Source organism: Sebastes fasciatus, chromosome 15 (assembly GCF_043250625.1).
Source record: "Sebastes fasciatus isolate fSebFas1 chromosome 15, fSebFas1.pri, whole genome shotgun sequence".
Taxonomy (NCBI): Eukaryota; Metazoa; Chordata; class Actinopteri; order Perciformes; family Sebastidae; genus Sebastes; species Sebastes fasciatus.
This window is the reverse complement of record NC_133809.1, coordinates 11,041,584-11,065,129: the sequence shown is the minus strand read 5'-3', so window position 1 is coordinate 11,065,129 and position 23,546 is coordinate 11,041,584. Positions and strand designations below refer to the sequence as shown.

The following is a 23,546-nucleotide window of genomic DNA, read 5'->3' as shown; positions in this document are numbered from 1 at the left end:
TTATTTTCATGTATAATTTTACATATTCTATTTGTTCTTATTCTGTATGCACCTTGTCCTTTTTACTTGAATGCAATGATCTATGAGCCATGTTGTTTGTAAATTTGAATTTGTTTAATAAAATATATAAAAAAAAAAAAAAAGGATGCCCAAACTTTTCCCTTGGAGAGACAAAACTGGATGGTTGGCCACGGGCCAAAATTAAACACCTATTGTATTGTATTATTCAAGATTCAAGATTCAAGATTCAAGAGTTTTATTTGTCATTTGCACCTATAAGTACATTGGAATTCTGAGCAGTTTACACCAGAATCAGAATCAGAATCAGAATTGTGTTTATTGCCAGGTGTAAGAGATTTACACTAGGAATTTGCTTTGGTTATGTTGGTGCAAGTCAAACAGTATAATAACAAAATAGATAAAAATGTTAGAATAAAATAGAATTAAAAAAATTGAAATTTTAAGAATATACAATATACAAAATAAGCTTTAAACAAAAATAAACATGATATATACAGATAGTGCAAATATTGCCAGAGTGCAAACAATCAGAGTCAGAGTCAGCTTTAAAGGTCCCATATTATAAAAAAGTGAGATTTTCATGTTTTTTTATTATAAAGCAGGCTGAAGTCCTATATAAATACTGTGAAAGTATCGCAACACTCAATCCACAGAGAAATACACACAGCCCATATTCAGAAACTCGGCATTTAAAACAAGCTGTCAGGATTTCTGCCCATTCGTGATGTCACGAATATACAATATTTAGACTCTATTTTAAATGTAAACATTCTAAATGTGTCCCAGTTTATTTCCTGTTGCAGTGTATGTGAATGTCATCAGCTGGACCCAAGCTGTTCCCTAGCAACGCAATTCTGTTGCAATTCCGTTGAAATGCGCTAAAACGGAGCGTTTCAGACAGAGGGTGAATACAGGTATATTCAGGCTGATAGTATTAGGAAAATAAAGTTTTTTTTTAACATTACAGTATGTAAACATGTTCTAGTAGAAACACAAAATACAAGAATGAACCTGAAAATTAGCACGATATGGGACCTTTAAGAAAGGAAAAAAGAAAGAAAAGGCACAAGGTAATTACAGTACAAAATAAGTAACACATTCAACTCTACACAATAAATAAATAAATTATTAAAATATAAAACGCCCTCAGTGTAGTCAATAAATAAACTAAACTACCCTTTGCATAGGAACGATACCCCAGAATACAAATATACAGTATATATGCTCCATGACCATGTTAAAAGAACTTGTAACTCTCAAAAATATCAAAAATAAAAATAATAATTAATATATTTCAAACAATTACACAGTGGAAGGCAGCATATTGCACAGCATTACAGTCCATTCAGTTCAGGTGTACTGTGTTTCAATAATGGTATGGAGGTGAGGTGTGGGGTATTTGTGTCCCTCTTTAATGTCCTTTGCCACCAGTCTTATTGTAGCTGGGAAGAAGCTGTTGTGAAAGCAGAGGTGCTCTGTGAGTGGAGATGCTCTCTGGCCTGTGGTGCCTCAGGTTGTGTCCTGATTCCCTCCACCTGAACAGAGAGTGAGCTGGGTGGTGTCTCTGTGCCCTCCTCCTGCAGGGCTGGGTGTATATCGTGTCCATGGAGGGGAGGTTAGAGCCAAGGATTTTTTCTCCAGTTTTTATGACTCCCTCTCAGCCTGGGTAGTGTTCCCAAACCACCCCGCGATGCCGCTGGTGAGGATGCTTTCCACCAGTCCTCGATAGGCCAGGGTGAGGGGCTGACGTCTAAGTCCAGCCTTCTTCAGCACTTCTATTAAGATGCAAAATATATATATACATATATATATACATAAATATATATATGTATACTGTATATATACACATATAATAATATATGAATAATAATAAATTGGACTTATATAGCACATACATACATATATAAATATGTATATATGTGTATATATGTGTTTATATATACGTATGTGTATATATATATATACATATACAATATATACGTATGTATATATATATATATATACATATGTATATATACACGTATACACACACACATATCTATATAGATATATATATTATATACACGCAAACACATTGTTATTATTATTACAGTGTGTTATTGCTTTTACTCAAGAGGATCTGAATACTTCTTCCATCCATTTGCCCATCTTTGAAATGGGACAAAAGATAGTTAAAAGTCATCATGTGGTTATAAATTATTTGTTTAATTTTACTCCGAAGAGAAAGAAACATATTTTTGATTTAAGACAAAAAAAGAAATCCAGATTTTCTTATTATATAGGCCTATAGCACCAGAACACAAAACAGCTGTGTGATAACTTTCTGTAGAAAGACAGAAAATGTAATTCTAACAGAGATTCTTTATGGTCTCTTTAGTGCTTGTAATGAGAAATGTGTATAAAGACAACTATGACAATGCAAAATACCGTGCCTCTTTTAAGAGGTTCTTGTTTTTGCTGTTGAAGATGCCCGTTTCCTTTGTTCCTGTGGTATCTCATGACTGTTTAGCTCAGAGCAAAAATGCAGCGTTTACTAGGAAGAGCACAGCCAACTTGTAATTATTTAGTCTGAAACTAGTCCAGGGACGTTGCTGGGGGCTGTGTAAGAGGGACTGTGTCTTTGGGTAAATAGACCTTTCTGAAAGCAGAGTAGCTGCGCTCTGGTATTGGTTAAACAGTCATTGCTACCCATCTGCTCTTTGCTCTCCCTGATTGGTTTTCATGTGGATCTTCTAAAAGCCACTGAGGGTTCCCTAAAACAGTGCACTATTACATTGGTGGATAAAAACACACGTTTTTGTTTACTTAAAGGTTCCATTCAGACATGTGATAAGATGTATAAAAATAATTTGCTTTGAATGATAATTTTTAAAAAAAAGTTTAATTACCTCATTAAAATTTCTCCATTGAAAATTAATGGGAAGCAGATTTTGTGGACCCACAGAATGTTTGTTTTCCTTTTTATTTCCAAATGAGTTTTATTCTACTGTAGTGTTGTCAGTTGTGGAACAGAAAATGTTCCCGTATACTCAGAACATTCCCCAGGGTGCTCTCAGTGTCATCTAGAACATCTCTCCCCATTCATTGTCTATGGAGGAGCTTAACACTTTACACCAGTGGTCTCAAACTCAATTTACCTGGGGGCCGCTGGAGGCAGAGTCTGGGTGAGGCTGGGCCGCATCAGGTATTCCACAAAAAAAGCTTTGTTAAAAAAAACAACAATCTTCTCAAACGTCATTATTAACAGTTCTTTAACTTGAATGGGTTCTTCTGAACATGAACTGTCCTGAACATTAATGGAACATTGAAGAACATGAACGGTTCTTCTGAACATGGCCTCTATTGCGTCTCCCACTTTTCCTGAAATTGTCTGTGCTCGTCACCAACCTTTCTCTTCACTGCAGGCTTTGAAAAAGACATGATTGGGGCTGTGTGACAAGATATATATTCATTCCACTTGGTGTCACTCCGCAATAAAGTTGTGCCTGCTGTGTTTGTGTTGCTCTGCAATTACACCACCAAACCGCTAGTTGGCGGCGGCGTCTCTATGAGTTTCCTTCTTCTTCTTGTACTACAAACAGAAACTGAGCGGAGTTGGAGCTAATAACTGTTGAACCACAGAACTTTTACTGACATTACTGCAACGCCGAAAAGAGAAAATATATCTGAGTGGATTTGTGTGAACAAACATTGAAAAGATGGAGGCAGAGAGAAGTAGAACTTGGTCCTGGCCGCTCAGCATCGCTGAGAGACTGGACCAATCACAGCTGTTGCGGTCTGCGTCGCCGCGACGTGTAGTTACATTTCTGGAGAGGTGCACGTCAGGCTACGGCGTCGATTCAACGCAGAAGTATAAATCAAGCTTTAATCAAGCTTATGCGATGTTACACGGGCGCTGCCACAGTTGTTGTGAAATGTTTCTCTGCTTGCATCAAGCCCGGCCGATTGCCCGTCCCCGGGAGCCATATACCCCACTGTGATTGGTAGGTTCGTTCAGCTCGGGCTCGCGCAACAAAGGGACCTTCCACGGCAAACTGCCATTCACATAAAACTCGTGGGCCGAGGGCGCCTGGTTAGCTCAGTTGGTAGAGCGGGCGCCCATGTAACAAGACTTGGTCCTGACCGCGGCGGCCCGGGTTCGAATCCGGCCTGTGGCCCTTTCAGCATCCACTCTCTCTCTCCCCCCTTTCAAGACTCTATCCACTGTCCTGTCAATAAAAATGAAAAAATGCCCCCAAAAAAAACTTTATAAAAAACTTTATAAAAAAAAAAAAAATTTGCGGGCCGCACTAACATTAAACTTTCATATCAAGGTGGGGGCCACAAAATATCGTCTTGCGGGCCGCAATTGGCCCGCGGGCCGCGAGTTTGAGACCCCTGCTTTACACCCTATATATGACATCACAAGTTTGAGTTTTAGGACTCTAGTTTTTAGATTTGGGAGCGAGTTGTTCATGTTTAATATTTTTAGGACTGTCTTAGACCATAGGAATAACATGTATGAATTTTGAAAAAGACCCAGTTCCCCTTAAAAAATCCATTGTCAGTGTATGTGCACTGGAGGCTTCAAGTTTCCACATCACACTTTTGGCTTCCAAACTGTGATGTCAGAAAGTAATGGTCATGTAAGTCTACCTTAAACTCCGGTTTAAGGTAAATGAAGGTGGGAGATGAATTCGAAAACAGCCTCCTAGTGTCAAAATCAGCACAGGCGTATATACATGAATTTACATGAATACATGAAGTCCAAACATTCAAGTGACGCAACAAAAAGCAAAACACATTTTTTAGGGACGTCAGGCTTATGATTTTATTTCAAGACAAAAACTGGTGGAGTGAGTAATATCCATATGTGGTAACCAAATATCGCTATGACAGACGTAATATTAGAGGAACACTTCTATTTAGAGTTCTGCATTCTGTTTCATTTCCTGGCACACTAATTCCACAGTTCAAATTTTTTTAATGTATTTTTAATGGTAAACCAGCAAAAACAAGCTGCGAACAAAACAGTGACAGACCTGATAGCCAAATGTCGCCTATTTACAAATCCAGCAGACATAGGGCAATGTTAGCATTCATTTGGGGTTGTATTTTTGGCCACCCGATGGATGTAAGCCCAATATTTACTCTCCTTTTAGCTCCTTTGGTCTCTATACTTCCCCTAAATTCCCCTCTATGCTCACCAGCTATTCGTTAACTTTGTCTGACTTCTGTCTGGTGCTGGGCAGCGGGTCTGTGTACAGCAGGTTTTTTTGGAGCTTATTCGCTGAAAACATCTGCCAGCTGTGGCTAAAAACGAAGCTATGAGAGCAGTGGAGGTGAACCAAAACACTGAAGCCTGAAAACCACAACAATAAAAGACGCCATAAAGCTCAGTAGAGCTGCAATCGGGTCATAATTCTCTGTAGGTTCAACAATACAAGATACCCCTCTGACTTACAAATAGTCGTATAATCCAGTATCGGTTATGGACACTTTAACTATCAAGTAACAATGCTGCAATACAAGTTTATATTTGGATTAAATGTAAACACCACTCCATATAACAGAAACGTGATATTGTGAGTCACTGCTGGTTTTTGCTCTCATATTTACATTGTGAAAAAAATGTCATCTAGTGCAAAAAAAAACTTCACCGAGTGATTATTATAATACTACAAGGATGAATGTACATAGACACTTGACATTTGAAATACTGACAGATGGACACTCCCTTGCACACGCATACATATATGACCACGCAAATACACGCCGCCGTTGTTTCAAGCATCTGTGGATGTTTTGAGCTGCTGCAGCTCAGCAGCATCTTTGGGGCCCTGTGCCACATTTTTCCGGCCCTTTTGGAAGATGGCCGAAATCTCCTCGAAAGATTTGCCCTTGGTCTCGGGTACCCGAAAATAAATAAAGACAGTGAAGCCGAGAAGCAGCCCAGCAAACAGGATGAACACATAACAACCCAACCATTTCTGGAAAGAAAAGAAAGAAGACAGGAGTCAGTAGTAATGACAGTGTCTCTGATTGTGTGAGTTTACAGTACATATGTATGTCCGTGTTATTCTGCCCACCTGTATGTATGGAAAGGTCATGGCTATGATGAAGTTGCTGGTCCAGTTGCAGCAGCCAGCTAGAGCGATGGCTGCGGGCCGAGGTCCCTGACTGAACAGTTCGGCGACTATGAACCATGGAATGGGACCAGGACCTATTTCGAAGAAGCTCACGAAGAGGAAGATAGCTGACATGCTGACGTAGCTCATCCATGAGAATTCATCCTGGAGGGAAGAGTACTTCAGTCAGGGTACTTGAAATTGTACCTGTTGGAAACATGTTGCATGCCAATCTGCATGCCATTCTTCGGTCCATTTTGTGCTCTGTTTGTCTTCTTCATGTGTGTGCATCAGAAGCTTTAATAAATATATTCTCAACTCTTTGCCAACCTTACAGTTTTTTTCTCTCTCTGGGCCTCTTTCCCCCCACATTGCCCTGTGTTTAATTACTTTTAAAGCTTCAGTAGGCAACACATTTTTGGAATCATTGGGCAAAAATTCCACAATAACCTTTCAGTATATTGTAATTCTTGTGAACTTCAAACAAACCGTCAAACTAGGCAGCGTTGATCAAATATGAATCACATATTCTGTCACTGTAATGCCTAGTTCTCGCCTCAAATGTTTTCAGAATCATCTTGTAGTGTACTGTTTAGCTGTAAAATGAGAAAGTTTGTGACCCAGCAGCCATGTTGAGATCAGTGGAGGAAATACCAAGCACCACCCCCCAGACGGAGCACAGCCAATAAGAACGCTCAAGAGATAGATTTTTTTGAAGTCTGAAAACAAAGCCATGATGAGGTGCAGAAGTCTAGTTATCTCTCAGAACACTTGAATTACAATTTGCTGAAAAGTTATTATGGAATTTTTTTTCCAAATGATGCCAAAAACATTCGGCCTACTGCAGGTTTAAGCAGATGAAAGGTCAGCACAAGTTGCTGACTGACTAAAGCGCTGACACCTGATTGAACAAACCTGGAATTTGAGGCCCACTGTCATGGCAACTGCACAGCAGCACATCCCTCCCAGACCAACCAGAGTCAGAGTGCGCCTGCCAGCCTTGTCCACCAGTGCAACCTGGAACATACAGTAAACTGTTTATCTATGAGTTTGTGTGCATGTTAAAGTGTGTGTGTTCATGCTTTAATGTCCATATGTGTGTGCATGTGTGCTTTGTATCTGTAGCTACTCACAGACACCATAGTGAAGACTGTGTTGATGACCCCGACTCCTATAGTGGCGTAGACTGGCTGAGCGACACCGGCCCCAGCGAAGATAGACGTAGAGTAATAAAAGATCTTGAAGACAAAACAAGTATAGATTTTCCGTAATTACAAGGTGAAATATAAAGGAGCAGTTTGTGTGTGTTTGCTTTGTTTAGGATGAGTGCCAGGTATTTTAGACTCATACAACAGAGCAATACAGATCTCATGTATTATCCTTTTTTAAGCACAAAAACAAAACCCAGTCACCGCTGATGTGAACATACAGTATGCTCTCTGACAATAAAACCAGGATTTTCCTGCCATCTTATCATGTCATCATAATCACTATAATTTAACTTCAGCAAAGTGAATAAAAGGCAGAAAAGAGTAGAGTTGGCATTAATTTGCCACTCACCGCATTGACGCCAGACAGCTGTTGGGAGAGGTGCATCATGAGGGCAACAAACAGCTGCTGTCTGTACACAGAGGAGCGGATCTAGGAGGAAATACACAACAGTAAATATATTGTCACTGCAATGGTTTTCTAAAGCGCACGACTAAAATGCACATACATTTTTGTTTAGCTGGATCTCTTCTCCTATCTCTCCCGTCCTTCTTCTTTGTTTTAAAATATTGGAGTATGAAAACTAGAGTATAACTACTAGAGCAATTTCAAACCACATCTTGTTTGTTGTCTTGTCTGCTGTCTGCATTTTAATGTGTTTTGCGATTGCAGAAATCTTTTGGTTTCACGTTTTGGAGAATCTGGAAAGATGAGATCTGGAGCACACAGTTATAGTAAGAGCTTTTAATAACATAAAGCATGTCCTCATCTGCGTTACTCTGATATCGAAACATTCTCATCTTTCCAGATCGAGCTTTCATCACCTATTTAACTAATGATTTAACATTACTGAGTCATTACTTGAGATTATCGGTGTACTTTGGTTGCTGATTAATTTAGAAGGTTGAGAGATTGTCTCTGTCTACCCTGAAGAGGAATGTTATGCTGAGTTCATGGGTGTAGGTTTGGTCTCAACATTGGTAGGGACACCAGTGGGTCTTGGAGCGAGTGATTTTAGAGCCTTTTAAACTGGATGCTTTTGTATGTTGCACTTGCATGAAAAATGTGGACATGTTTGCAGAATGAGCAGATTCAGAGCTGCAGGCCATCAGGAGACACTCGTAAACACAGGTAAATATTTGACTTTAGTCAGGTTTAATCCATCCCTTGTCCTGAACTGGCACTACTTAGGCCCTTGGCTGAACTTCTGTTGATTTTTGTTGAGTGTTCTGGTGGCTCAAGGAGTTTATCAGTTATTTTAGTTTAAAGATTATTTTTTTGGGGGCATTTTCAAGCCTTTATTGATAGAATAGTGGATAGTCTAGGAAAGGGGAGAGAAAAAGGGGGCGCCATGCGGAAATGGCCACAGGTCAGATTCAAACCCGAGCCGCAGCGGTTAGGACTCAGCTCTGTTATATCGGCACCCGCTCTTCCAACTGAGCTATCGGGGCACCCCAGTTATTTTATTTTAAAACCTTTGAATCATTTTCTCCAAAATTTGTCAATGGAAAAATTTAAGTAAAATTCACAAGATATACTATTTAGGTAGTTGTGACAATATACTCTTCCTATATAAATGGTAAATTAACTTGCATTTATATAGCGTCTTTCCAGTCTTGACATGTCAGCATTCACCCATTCATACACACATTCATACACAGACGAGTGCCAACCTGCCCATCAGGATCTAATCTAAATACTCATTCACACACCGATGGGAGCAATTTGGGGTTAAGTATCTTGCTCAAGGGTACATCCACATGTGAGGAGGAGCCAGGGATCGACCCGCTCTACCTTTGAGTCGCAGCCGCCAGTGTGTAGAGACTTACCAAATATATAGAGACTTACCAAAGAAAGGATAGAGACCCTGGGCTCCCTGTCTGCCTCCTCTTTCTCTCTCCTCATCTCTTCCAGATCAGGAGTTGGATCATAGGCCCCCTTTAGACGAAGCAGACCTGCAACACAACACGGAGCGAAGGGAGACAAGAGCGAGAGTCTGTATAAATGATTTATAGGCCCTTTTCACAGCAGCCATCTTGACGTGTCATTGCAGGGTAAACACAGGTGTAATTAATAACATTAATTATGGTCCTGTTCCATTTAGGTGGGCCAGGGCCCTGGTGTTGTGCATGCTTGCTTACTGGAATGGCTGTGACACTAAATAGAACGGGGCCGTAATTCATTTGATCAGTTACACCTGTGTACCTGCAAAGGAATATTCCTTTAAGTACATTTTGCTGACAATACTTGCGTATATAGTTCTGCATTTTGAGAAATACGCACATTCGCTGCCAAGAGTTAGATGAAAATATTGATATCACTCTCATGTCTGTACGGTAAATATGAAGCCAGCAGCCAGTTAGCGTAGCTTAGCTTTTAAAACCGGAAACAACTAGCCTGCAACTACCACCTCTAAATTAACAAGTTATATCTTGCAATACAATGCATTTTGCACATTAACAACAAATTGCCACTTCAGTTTCCACAAGATTAAACAAGTAAGGGATAATGTACAGCAAGCCGGTCATTGTTGTGAAATAAACCCCAACAGGGCGATGCGGTGGCCCCCGCCCTGAAGTGGTTTATTTCACAACAATGACCTGCTAGCTCTACATTATCCTGCTTATTACACGGCTACTTACTTAAAATATCAATAATTTGACACAAAAATGGTCTGCCAGAGTCTTACATTAGAACTGCACCCATAGCAACGGTCTGTTATACACAGCAACGGTCTGTTATGAAGAAATAACAGACCGTAGAACGCTGTGATTGACCAATCAGAATTGAGTATTCAACAAAGCCGTGTAATAAATGAGATAACGTGTTCATTAGTGAGCTTTAGAGGTGTTTGTAGAGCATTTTGTTACCAGACAGAGCCAGGCTAGCTGTTTCCCCCCGTTTCCAGTCTTTGTGCTAAGCTAAGCTAACCGTAGTCTTATATTTAGCAGTCAAATGTGAGAGTGGTATTGATATTCTCATCAAACTCTGCAAGAAAGTGCGTATCCCAAATTGCTGAACTATTGAATTAAAGTATATTATGTAGCCTACGGTAAACACTGTATGTCGTGTTTCAATAAGAGAGCACTAGAGAGAGAAAAGGGATGCAAAAGAGAGTTGCTGTGTGTAGCGCTTACTTATTCGAGCCTCTTGCTCCTTGCCCTGTATAATGTAAAGGTACCGTGGGCTCTCGGGGCATAGAGGCAGTAGAAGGGATTGTAATACTGTCGGAGCTCCAGACAGACCAAGCAACAGGGGCCACATATTATCATTACCCAATACGAAGTCCAAGCCTAATACCTACATTCACACAGGAACACATACAGTTTAGGTCATATGATCAGTATGTCATCAAGCAAAGATGATGCGGTGCAGGTGTGTGTGTGAGTGCACCTCACCATGCTGATTAGGATGCCAGTGACAATAGCCAGCTGGTGTAATGTTCCCAGAGCCCCTCTGTAAGCCTTGGGTGCAATCTCTCCGATGTACATAGGCACTAGCCCAGATGTCAACCCTGAAAAACACACATCATGAGGACTTTAAATAAACATTTGCTGATTTTTTTTTCTTGTTAATTTCCTCTTAAATATAAAATAATTAGCTTCCAATATGATCATGAAAGGGAATATTCCTAATGATAAAGAGGACAAATTGCCTTATCTATAATATATAACACACAAACATTGGAACTTAATGACGTGAGCATTAAAGGGGACCTATTATTTATTATTTTTATTTATTTTTCAGGTGCATACTTGTATTTTGAGTTTCTACTAGAACATGTTTACATGGTTAAATGTTCAAAAAACGCTTTACTTTTCTCATACCGGCTGTGCTGCAGCACCACTTTTCACCCTCTGTATGAAACACTCTGTTTGAGCTCCTTAAACAGAGGACTTCAAGCAAGACGTTTCAGGCAGTTCAGGAGCAGTGTTTCCGTGGGGGAGAGTAACTCCCTTTTATGTTTTATGGCTTTTGTAACCTTGCAGACCTTTTACATGCACAAAAAACTACATAACACACTAAAGGAAAGGGAAAACGCTCAAATCCATAATAGGTCCACTTTGATTGAATGTTACTGTACCACAGTAAAAGCCCATAACAGCGCGGCCGGAGATGACCATAATGTGAGGTTTCCACATCTTGCAAAGACCCATCAGCAGTCCAGCAGCTACAGCCAGAACATTGACCATTAACATGCCCTTTACCCTGCAAAACAGACAGAGATAGAGAGGTGGCAAAGGGAGATACAGAGAAAGACAGATGATGGATGAGGGCACGAGTACTACAGCATTATTCCATATTGATGCTGGTTTAACTTCAAGTCTTATCATGCAAACGTTTGCCTCCATCTCTCCTCTCATTACTCTCATCGTTCTCCATACTCTGTATTATTTTATCCTTCCTTTCTCACCTCCCTCTCATGTCTCCCACAAATCCCACCATGAAGGAGGATAGCATGCCACCGATGGAGAAGATTGCCACCGACAATGACCAATACATGACCACGACAGGATGACCAGCCCCTGAGAACTCTTCTTGCTCTGTGCTGTTTTCTGACAGGACCGCGGCCCTCTCTGGCCACACCCCCAGTGAACGTGCATAATGCTTTTCAATGACCTGTGACATAGACATGTTTATGGATCATCAGGAGGTACAATCATGGCTGCACACAGAGACAAAATATGTAAACACACATCCATACGTGGATCCATTCTGCTAAAATCTAATTTATAAATATGCATAGTAGTTATGACATTCATTACATTTGACTATGTCAGTTAAACAAGGACAACAAAAATATCTTTTATTTTGCCAATTTAGTTCAATTCAATTTGATTCGATCAATATCACTTTGTCAATTAAAATAAAATAAATAGCAGAGGCCATCAACAGTGTGATTGGTGGTGAGCTGTGTAGTTTTGGTTTACTTACACTGAGTTGTTTCTAATTTCAGCATACCAACTTGTTTACATCTTGTTTTGAGGAAATTACCAGTCATGTCTGCACAATGTCTTACAAGGTCCTCTAGCTGGACACCATTATAGGAACAGACCAGGGGTCCCAGTGAGTATACTGGTGTTTTCATAGTATCTGACAGCAAGCTAGAGGCTAGATTTAACTTCATTTTGAGTATACTGTCAATCTTACACAACCTCTATTTGGCTTAAGGCGAGACACCCCGGGCAAAAACATCTTATTTCATGCACTAATCAAATTTGAGATTTTGGGCTATTTTGCTTCCATAACATGTCTTCTTTCAGACTTCCAAAATAAACATTTAGATCTTTTTTTTTACTACACTTTGTCTTTTTCATCTGTGGATTTCTCCTAAATTCACCAAGAGTTAGCATTAGATCATGCCACATTTGCATATTTAAAGCAGCAGTAGGTAGAATTGGAGCAAATATGATTAAATTATAAAACAGTCACTATATCCTGAAAGTAGTGCATGAGACAGGTAATCTGAAAAAACTCATGTGCCTCTGTGTCCTTCGGTGCTCCTAATGGCCTATTCACCTGGGGTGTCTCCCCTTAACCAATCATCAAGTTGCCTTAGCCCACTGACATTTACATGCACATACTCCACCAATCAGGAGGGACCTTGTTTAGCCTATGACCATTTGCCCTTGACATATCTTGACATATTTGCCAAGCAAACAGGTCTCAACATTAACACCTCCAAAACACAGGTGGTGTGCATTAATACAACACCTTCAGCACCTGTTTCAATAAATAAGTTTGTGGAGAAATGCATTTGTTTAGGCAGCTTTGATCAGCAAGGACAGCAGGAGACAGACGAGGCAAGATTGGGGAAAGTCCAGGGAGGAAGTCCGAGCATTACAGCCTAAAAAACAAAGGTCTGTCTATAAAACAGATAAAGATAAAATGTTGAAAGCTGATATGAAGAGAATAAAGACATTACACAATGGATGCCTGAGGAGGCTTCGTGGCATCTTGACCCATGGCTGGGTCGTGTGCTTCGAATGCCCCATTTGGATCTGCTGTATGCTCCCTGTCCTGAACAATGTCCACACAAGGTCTAGGCTTTAATTGGCCGATGCTATGCTGTCATAGATGGCTGTCAACAGAGAGGGAAGCCTGTCTCCTGTCTCCCAGAGCTTCGGTCCGAGATGTAATCCACTGTGGGGCCAATAAAGGCAGACTTCAGCACAAATGCAGGACGGTATAGAAAGGGTCTGCAAGGGCAGCGAAAGAGTACAATGCAACCTGAACATAACTGGACTGGAGGATGTCCTCATGGTGAGCAAACTCTTTCGGCAGGGAATGAAGTCGTGCCAACTCTACCGGCAGCTTGCAGCAGAGAGACATCCTGACTTGTTTGCTGCTACAGAAGATGTGTGTTTGGTGGAGAGACACAAAGTCCTACTCATTACAGGCCAGAGAATTTCAAGGTTTCACATGAAACAATTCTCAGTTGGCCACGCAAGAAAACTTTGGGAGAAGTTTGGTGGAAAAGTTGTTTCTCTAGACACTGAGAAAAGGGAAGTCTGTCCTTTGATCTCTACATTATCTCCTGTGCTGCAGAAAAGTGTAAACAGAGAACTTACACTTTGTCTTATGGGGCAAGTGGCCATAGGGTGGAGTACGCTTATCCGAACTGGCTGATTTGCATGCAGATATCAGTATGCTGAGGTAATTAGATGGTCCAGTAAGGTAATATTAAAGTAGAGCCTACCTTCTGGGGTGCGTTGATGACTCCAAGACTGTAACCATACTGCAGGGAGCTCAGAGTTGCTGTGAACACAGCCAGGGCCAATGTACCCGTTAGCTGCTGCAGGAGTGAGAGGTAATCATTTAGATAAGAAGACACACAGACACACACACACACATGAATGCATGAACAAACACACAATCTAACATGTACATGCACACAAGCAAGAACACAAGTCACTAAGCCGTATTCACATAGTGTCACAAATAAATGCATATAATTGCAGAAAAAAAGACTTTATACACATTATTGATGGATTTGTTCCTGCTCTATTTCTGACCATCGCAAGAATGCTTACATACAGAAGTTACATAAGAACGCTTAAATGAAAAGTTTTGCATATTTTTTTTGCTATATTTGCTATAGATATGTTTGATCTTCTTGTGGCAGACACATGAGAATTTAATTCATTACAATCTCCTAAATGCAGAACACACCGGTGATTAAAGAGCTGCCGGCTTCTTCAGGTCCGAGTGGTAAACGTAACCTAAAGCTTCATATATCAGCATTACAGTGAGATCAGCCACCTGTTTGCAAATAATTACGTCCATGATTTAGAATGAAGACGTAGAATATTTAACCATTTTATGTAATACATGGAAAGAATGCATTTGCCCAAGAGCTGTCTTACCTTCTCCGACTCCATGATGGGTTCAGAGTGTCAGCCAGGAGGTTGGTAATGATCAATGGAAGCTGCATGCTCGATCACGCTGTGTCCACTCACTAATCGACAAACACATGCGTGCACACATACACATGGATACACACACAGATACACTGCTGACAGAACTTTTACACATAAATGAAGCAGTGGTCTTATTTACCTTCTATACGCATAATAGATGCATTGCTATTGGAGGGAAGCAATAAAATGATGACCAAACAGTGACACAATCTGGATTCTAGTTGTTGGAAAACACTGGTTTCAGGCTGGTACGTGTGGTGTTTCATACTAGTACATTATGGACAATGATATACCATATATTGCAATTAATAATGAAATGCAAATCTACTGGCAAATAGCACATATTGCTGCTCAGATTCAAAGTTGGGATTCTTTGATAGTAATATTAACAGTGGACACTATTCTCTCTCTGTCTCTCACACACACAGACACCTGCTGTTAATGATCTACTTGAGGGACGGACAAAGTCTGAGGGTCACAGCTGATACAAATGTGCAAACTCGCAAAAAAAAAAGGCAGGCTCTCTCACAAACACATCCACAAAAATAAAAAAATACAACTCCAGTAACATAATGCTCTAGTTTCATTTATTTCTCTCTTACAGTATCTCTTTTACAAAACAAATAAATCCCAAAACAGGACATTAGTAATGCTCTTTCAAAATAAAAGAAAACAGGAAATAAAACAGAATAAAGAAAACAGTGGTTTCGTCTTTGAAAGGAGAGTCCTCAGTGTAATGACCGTCAGCCTTTTCCGATGGGAAGAGTGAATTCCGTGATGGACAAACAATAATAATAATAATAATAATAACAATAATAATAATAATAATAATGCCCCATTCACACTTGCTCATTAATCATACACACAGATGCGCACACACACACACACACACACACACAGGGAAGACAGTGGTTTTCTTCAGCTCGGCTCTTTATTGCTAAAATGTTAGCCTGCTCCTCCCTAACAGAGATCGGTGAACTTGCAGCTGCAGTGTGGATGTGTAAAAAAGTCCTTGAAAATATAAGTGAATTTTTTAAAAATAATTTTAAAATTGATTCAAATGATCATTACATCATTGGGGAATGAGTCTTTCTTTTTGTGTCACCTTGCGTTTGTTAACCATAGGCCAACATGGCAGGCCGAACCTGCAGTACATCCACCAGGAAAAAAAGACTAATCTGCATTACAGTGCTCTCCAATGTGGATGCATGAACTAGTCTGCCCGCGATAGTGTAAAAAAATTAATACAGTATGTATTAATGATTGAGCTGTGCTATTTAGAAAAATGGTTTTATCCTACCATATTCAGTTACTCCTTTCAAAAGAACAAATCTTAAATGTGTTAATCTCCATTAGAAGAGACAAATAACATCAGCAATGTGTTAAAAACACACACAAAAAGAAACAGTGTAAATGAACCGTATTGGCAATAAAAATCATTAATCATAACGTGATAATCTTTTGGCCTCCGTTTTTGTTTTGCTTACATCATGCTAGGCACTGTACAAACAGGTGGGAGCCAAAAATCAGAAGAACCAATCAGGGAAGAGCATGATTCAAAAAGGACGCCACAGCTTTCAACAACATGCACACAGTATTCGGGGTTGTAGCTCGTATTCTGTTGAGGTTGTATTCAGGATGAGCGTCTCCGTGTTCCCTACAGCAGCACGGCTGCGTTTGTGAACAGCCAAAACACTGCTATGTTAAAGGGAACAGAAAAAAAACACTCCAACCACTTATATTGCCTATGTTTAAATGCTTGGCGTTCAGACAAACCAACTCATAAACGTCACGTTAAGAAGATCATAAATCTGCATGTAAACACACTCAATGTTTTTTTGATCGCATTCAGGTCAAAGGTCACGCACAGAATTACTTGACTCTTTTTTTCTGCCTGTTGATTTCAACGTCCCGCTTTGATTCAAACTTGATTTTTTTTCTCAATGGGACTCATTTCAACATCGTCAAAAACACTTATGCACGCACTCACACACACACTAACATACACTCCTGATTTCAGAAACACAGATGTGCTGTACATTTCATCCCGCTCCAAAGACCGACCGACTCAGTCACAGAAAAAAAAAGAACAGAAATTAAAAGAATGAACAGAATGACGCTCTCATTGTTCATTTAATATTACAGTATATCTGATGCAGCACCTTCAGAGTTTAAAGAGTGGGAAGAGTGATGTTGACAGGAGGAGGGAAAGAGGAAATAAGGATGGACCAGTGATTTCATTTTAAAAGGGACACAGACGTCATCTTTGCATACTGTTGTGACAACCCGCCGGTGACAGCAGATTGTCTCGCCGCGTCTCTATCAGCGAAATGCGATCGAACGCTAAATCACAATTCGGTTTACTCGGGGCCCGAGAAGACGGCGAGAGGAGGAAGTGGAGGAGGAGGCGGAGGAGTGACAGAGGAGAAAGAAAATCAATCAGGCTGTCTGCTTTCACCGCCGACACCCGGAGTAGATTTGTCATCCCTCAGCTGCCCTCGCCGCGCTGTCATACTCGGAAGTATATATTTGAATTTATATTAAATCTTATTCATCTATTCTTCCGACCTCTGAGGTGTAAGTTCTCCGGGAGTGAGCCCACACATGGCAGATAGGAGGTGAGGAAAATGGAGGACATGGGTGTCAAAGGATTGAGAAAGTGATGACTAGATCTACCGGGAAGGAGTAGAGGATTAAGAAGAGGGGGGACAAAGGGAAGAAGAAAAGTGTTTTTCTACAGCTGTTGAAAGCACTGGTCCGTTTGGAGAGAAGAGACAGACGAAACAGACAGAGACAGAGGAAGAGGATATTTGGAAAGTCAGTGGCACCAGTTTGCCAGTCAGTTGAGTAACGATGGCTTCTGCATGACCCGACATAATCTATGTCTCTTCATTTAGATCAGGTCTTTGTTGTTTTTCTCTACGATAACTTTTTTTTTCTCTACTACGCGGTTTTTAGTCTCTCCAGTGTTAAAAGAGTTCACTCGTGGCCTCTCGGGTTAATCTGGTTCATTTGTGAGATGTGCCGTCGGGCCAAGGTGTGTCGCCGGGCGGGCCAGTGGCAGAGTGAGGCAGAGTGGACAGTGGGAAGAGCCATCACCAGTTCATCATAGAGTTTCTGTTGAGGGTCATGAAGAAAACCTGGCTGCTACCTCCCGAACGCACCGATGCGAAGAATACCTACAGAGAGAGAGATAATCAAAACAATGCAACAAATTTGCACACTTTGCTAATATATATATATATAATGTTATCCTATGTTTATATGTTATGTTAGTTATAGTAGTTTAGCATATTTATAGTGTATTCTAATATATTCTTTATATTGTATATTCTATAGATATTCTATATATATATATAGTGTTTATGTGTAATCACTGTTCCTGTACAATGCCTGAATAACCTGCTGCAATATTTCCCAATTTAGGAACAGTAAAGAACAGCCATCCATCCAGCTAATATTACAAAAATAAACATTTTCAGTTCTCATTTCTAATAAATAATAATAATATCTAATAAATAAAATCATTTCTCAATAACTACAGTTCACAAATAATTAGGCTTTTCCGAATTGTTATTTTTGTAAGTAAATTACGTTATTTATAATCAATTAAGGCTATTATGTTCGTGCATCTCAGTTAATAAGTGCACTGTAGGTGTCAGCTTTTGCAAACTGCGGATATGCAGTTTCATTATTATGCATTCATTTTTTTTAAATGCATGTTTCTGTGCACACATCTACTCACATTTGGATGGACAAGGTTGTATCTAATAACCCCCCCCCCATTATAAAATAATATATAACTTGATGGACATTGCCTCTTACCTTAGCTGAACTTGAAAATGTGTTACCCAACATAGCATTTAAAGTTTACTTGTTGGTTCTATGGGCCTGTGTAAGATCTATGCAAATTATACCAAACTCCATGCTCACAATCAGCGTTTTAAATAGATCATGTCATTGTACTCCAATCATTTCCAAGCAACAGATAAGAATAACTGAGAATCAAAGACAGTGTTTTTTTTTGTTTTTTTTACCTTGTCGTTCCGCTCACAAAGGAATTTGAGTCTCTGGGCTCTCTTGTGCATAAAGACTCCATCCAGATGACCGGTCTCCACGGAGCGGATCTCTATGGCTTTCTCACCCCAGCCCATAATCTGATTTGAGTGGATATAGGCTGGGAAAGAGGAAACACAAGAGAAGCATAAATGACAATAATAAATATATGTCTATACCATTCAGTTCAGCATCCAAATGCACAGTGTAGAATCCAGATTCATAGTCACTAGCCTAAATAATGCTGGCTTTGCAAATGTTATACCACTGGCTGTCACATGAGGGCAGTAAAGTACTTCCCTATTGAAACAGAGCTCATACATGCATGTACACAGTTCTTTGTTGGACTTTTGATCTCTTGGTTGCCCCCCTCTCCCTGTATTTTATGCTCTCATTTTCCCCTTTACGTTTGCTATTGATCATCTATATCCATTTTCCATCTTTCTCACACTTTTACCCTCCCTCCTCCCTCCCTCATCTTCCTTCGAGGCGGCTCTGGAAGCCTTCCTATGAAGGCTGATGTTATTAACTGATTTTTGAATGCAATTAAACCTCAAATGAACCCCCATAAGTTCAGTTCGCAGAGCACTTTTGATCTGCATTGCACACATACACAGGCAAATGAGTACGAGCATATATCACTGTAGTTATTTAAACCTTTTAACTTCAAGTTTTTGAACTCAGTGTTTCTCTATGATGTTTTAATGACTCCAGTGTTGATAGAAATTCATTTAAAATCAACGAAACACACATCAAAATACAGGTGTGTGTGTGTGACGTACCAACAGAGGTAGGCATCTCTCCCCACTGTAGCACCACGTCCTTAGTGATTCGCCCGTAGGTGTTGACGTAGACGCCCTCGTCCTCGTAACACAGCAGCATCTCCATCCCATCAGTCTTAGGGAGCACCACGATGGCATGGGGCGTCACCTGGCTCTGGATCTATCGCACGCAAACATTACAGAGGCTTTAATTAAATCTGTCAAATTTAATCATAATCTACAGTAGATTAAAATATTACGGAGGTTTCATCACGGCGGTTTAATGCAACACAATTTGGCTGGCTCTTTGGCATTTTTTTGGACCGGCCTGCATACTGTAATCCTCTAAAGAGCAAGTTTGTGGACACTGACAAGGCTGCCAGATATCAGAGGCATCAGTTCATCAAAAGGCTCAGATATTGGCTTGTTGTCTGAGAAGCCTTGTCCTGTATAATAAGTGAAAGGACGAACTAAAGCACTCTTCTCTGACCTTAATAAACAGGAACAACATCAGAAGAGTTGGGAACAGTAGAACACACACATACATGGCTTGGATCTGTGAACTTTACCCAAAGCGTACCCCAGAGAATAACCCCATTCTTTGTGCCAGCAGGGTCTCCTGAGGTGCGACTCAAAGCTACAGTTCAGGAGCACAACAAGGGATCATATCAGTAGAATGAATGAGTGATGAGGTGATGGAGAAACTCATCTTAGCCCACGAGAAACTGCATTTACACAAGAACTATATGCAAAGTGCAATTTACAAATTGTATCAGATATAAAAACAGCAGTGCTGTAACCTAACAAAACCACTCCGAGTACATCATACTGTGGTGTTGTTGGTCGGGTGTCGAGTGTCATCTGACAGAAAGGCATTGAATGAAATTGCAATTTAAAGGGGACATATCATGCTCATTGTCAGGTTCATACTTGTATTTTGGGTTTCTACTAGAACATGTTTTCATGTTTTAATGTTCAAAAAACACATTATTTTTCTCATACTGTCTGTCTGAATCTACCTGTATTCACCCTGTCTGAAACACTCCGTTTTAGTGCCTGTCTCTTTAAGACCCCTCCCGAAAAAGCCCAGTCTGCTCTGCTCTTGGCTTGTGAGAAAAATATGGTGCATCTTTCCAATGGTCACGTCTAGAAGGTAACCCACACTTTGGGAAATTCTTGCGAGATGGTTTAGGCCCTGAGCACACTGAGATGCGTCGCTAAAAACGCATCGGCAGCAAAACCATTGTGTTCCTCACAGAATTCGAGTATTTTTTAGACGCGCACAAAAGTTAAAATATTCTCAACATTTCCACCCCAGGCGCAGGCTATCCTCGTCAATGTCAAACTTGGCCCAGGCAGCCAATCAAATCAAGCAAGGGGCGGGCTTTACTACTTTACCACTTCCTTCCTCTTGTTAGCTCTTAGACTGTGAGAGATATGGAGTATGTGAGACAGAAGGGGGAATTCCCATCTCGTGTTGTGAGGCTAACGTACTGTCTTTCATCACATTTGATCGCCTGGTTAAGCTCACAGCCCCGCTCCACAGACGCCCTTTTGCCAAGGGACGTTTTTGAAGTTGCCGCGCCTGTGGCGTCGCATCTCAATTTGATCGGGGCTTAAGGTTAGGCATTGAACTCAATGGTAAAGACTAGGATAGGTTGTCGGTTAGCGAGTCTCGCAAGAGTTTTTGCAAGTTTTCACAATTTGCAGGTTACCTTCTAGACACAACGCTTTGCAAAGATAGTTGTCAAGCTGTGGGTGGCCACAAAAAACTGAGTGGGTTGTCTTATTTCACAGTTTGTGGGTTAGTTGTCACTCCAGATACCCAAATGTATGTGCACAAGCACTGAAAAAGTGAGTTTTTCTTAATATGTCCCCTTTAAATGAAAAGTAATACTAATTATTCTAATGAATATTTGGAATTAGGCTTTAATTCTGCAATTTTGTGTTGTGACTCCAACATTCGTCTGGTGGTAGTATACTTTACTCTTCTCAGAACCTTTCGGTGTCTCCCGTGGGTAAGATGAATTTATTCATGCAACCTGTTTCTAGCTAAATTTCCATGAATCTCTACTCTAATGAACTGTACTGCACACAGACACACGTAGTACTTGTGTGCATCCACTACGGGGTTTTTACTAAATATCTATTGATCTAGTCTAGCGGGTGGATGGCAGGATGTCACCTTCGTCTGTTTGGCACACTGGAAGAGAAGTTGGCAGGGAAGGAGAGAGAGAGAGGAAGCACGGATTAAAGAGACAATCACCTCAAGAGGAATATTCTCTCATAGCAGGTCTTGTGGCGCGCTCGCTGTAAAGCCCGAACTCAACTGAACACGGGGCTACAATTGCGTGTCCTCACATCTGTATCCAGCGGTTTATATTTACTGAAATATTGCCAATAAGTCAAGAGTTTGGCTGAACTGTGTGCGAACTTGATTTGGATAAGAGAAAGCGATTAGCGAAGCCACCGCGGAACAAACTAATCTGCATGCAAGCATCAAAACTGATTTGCATTCAAGCACGCACATGGACAACTACTGATGGTGAACCTAGCTTCCATGAGTGATTGAGTGACTGGAATATATAACTGACTGCATGCTGCCATGGGAAAAAGAGGTAGTCTAAAAGCATACGCCGGCTTCTTGACAATAACGCTCCTTGGATGACCTTTGTTGCAACAGATAAGCAGCTACTACTTCTTAAATTTCTGTAATGGGAGCACCTCAGTAATTTGAGCTACAGGTCTGAGCCCAATGAACTGTATTTAGCAAACCAAAAAAAGTATCTGATAAAAGAGGTAAAGCACCCATCAATCTTTTACCCGCACGGCAGCAAATCAATCAAAGAGGCAATTTGTCAAGAACAAGTCATTGTATTCCTGGAAGCCGATCCTCGTGAGCTGACCTTGGCACAGGAGGAGATCAGCAGGTAATATAGTAGGATACAAAGTACTGTTATCCCTCTCTGTTGCCTTACATCGTGTGTGTCGCTCTTCGTTCAAATTCACAAGACGTGAGAGAAAAACATGTTTATTGAAGATTTACAAAAAGATACATAGTATACAAGCACAGCCTTGCACTTACATGCGAGGGGATGTAGATGTCGTAAGGGTTGCCCGAGTCCACGTCGACGACATGGAAGCCCACGCTGGAGCCGTAGATGACTTTTAACCTCTGACCTTCCTCCACAGTCAGGTCAACCAGCTGAGGACGGTGCTGCAACTCAGTGAAGGACTGAAAGAGCGGGAGGGAGAAACAGACAGGGCAAGACAGAACGATGTCAGGCCTGTAGTCACACAATATATCCATTCTGCATCTATACATGTGTCTACGTTTGTGAGTGTTAATTGTGTGTTACGTATGTGTAATGTGTGTGCTTCCATACCTTAAAGGCCATGAACTTGTGGTAGGGTTTGGGAGCCCAGGCATAGATTTCCACAGAGTTCTTCAGAGCAATCACCAGGAACTTAATCCGCTCATATTTTACTGGAAACAGAACATGGACACTTTGACGGTGGCAAATAAGAACCGCTGACCTTTTCTACATTAGCAATCTGAGCTAATGTACATAATGTATATTAGGTTTTATGATTTATTATTTAAAATGAGGACTATATTTATCATAAACCATGTCCCCAATCTCCTTACTGATTTTAATATCGTGCATTTGATGTGAAGAAAAACATGAAGGGCAAGAGTCAGGAAAGGTTCTTGGGTTAGATTAACCAGAAAACAATTGTAGTTTAATAAAAATCAAAAGAATAAAAGTCCATATTTTAATCTGTAAAACAATTTCCCTTAATAGCATTAAGTAATCTAATTGGTACCAAATCTGAGTAGCTGGTAGCAAAGGTAAAACAATTAAAACTGTTCCCAAAGCCACTTTATTCTGAAGTTTTACAGCCTACTGTGTTACCTATATATGTTTTACCTCTCTGTGTTAATACTGTAGCTACATAGAATACATGTC

General features: G+C 40.4%; 2 protein-coding genes across 23 annotated transcripts in view; both read right to left on the bottom strand.

Annotated features, from left to right (window-relative positions):
- Window positions 1-4,804: 4,804 nt before the first annotated feature.
- Window positions 4,805-14,834, bottom strand: slc2a2 (solute carrier family 2 member 2). 2 transcript variants are annotated; one of them, XM_074660370.1, is made up of 12 exons: window positions 14,705-14,834; window positions 14,038-14,133; window positions 11,752-11,957; window positions 11,422-11,546; window positions 10,736-10,851; window positions 10,475-10,637; window positions 9,186-9,292; window positions 7,689-7,769; window positions 7,262-7,366; window positions 7,044-7,145; window positions 6,090-6,293; window positions 4,805-5,990 (listed from the first exon to the last, which is right to left on the bottom strand). In XM_074660370.1, the coding sequence occupies exons 1-12, from the start codon at window positions 14,717-14,719 to the stop codon at window positions 5,787-5,789; spliced, it is 1,524 nt and encodes a 507-aa protein (XP_074516471.1). In that variant the 5' UTR covers window positions 14,720-14,834; the 3' UTR covers window positions 4,805-5,786. The 2 variants fall into 2 exon arrangements, with proteins under 2 accessions (XP_074516471.1, XP_074516472.1); XM_074660371.1 differs by lacking the exons at window positions 11,422-11,546; window positions 11,752-11,957 and having other exon boundaries at window positions 14,705-14,723.
- A 494-nt stretch (window positions 14,835-15,328) lies between these two features.
- LOC141783213 (traf2 and NCK-interacting protein kinase-like) overlaps window positions 15,329-23,546 on the bottom strand; it is a 74,758-nt gene continuing 66,540 nt past the window's right edge. For 10 of the 21 annotated variants that reach the window (XM_074660356.1, XM_074660358.1, XM_074660353.1 and 7 more), the window contains 6 exons: window positions 22,962-23,062; window positions 22,661-22,810; window positions 21,761-21,778; window positions 19,597-19,756; window positions 18,796-18,935; window positions 17,712-17,937 (listed from right to left, as the gene is read on the bottom strand). In XM_074660356.1, the coding sequence (XP_074516457.1) occupies window positions 17,854-17,937; window positions 18,796-18,935; window positions 19,597-19,756; window positions 21,761-21,778; window positions 22,661-22,810; window positions 22,962-23,062 (653 nt within the window). In that variant the 3' untranslated portion in view covers window positions 17,712-17,853. Of the gene's footprint in view, window positions 17,938-18,795; window positions 18,936-19,596; window positions 19,757-21,760; window positions 21,779-22,660; window positions 22,811-22,961; window positions 23,063-23,546 lie in introns of all 21 variants that reach the window. The other 11 variants (XM_074660364.1, XM_074660365.1, XM_074660368.1 and 8 more) reach the window with 2 other exon arrangements.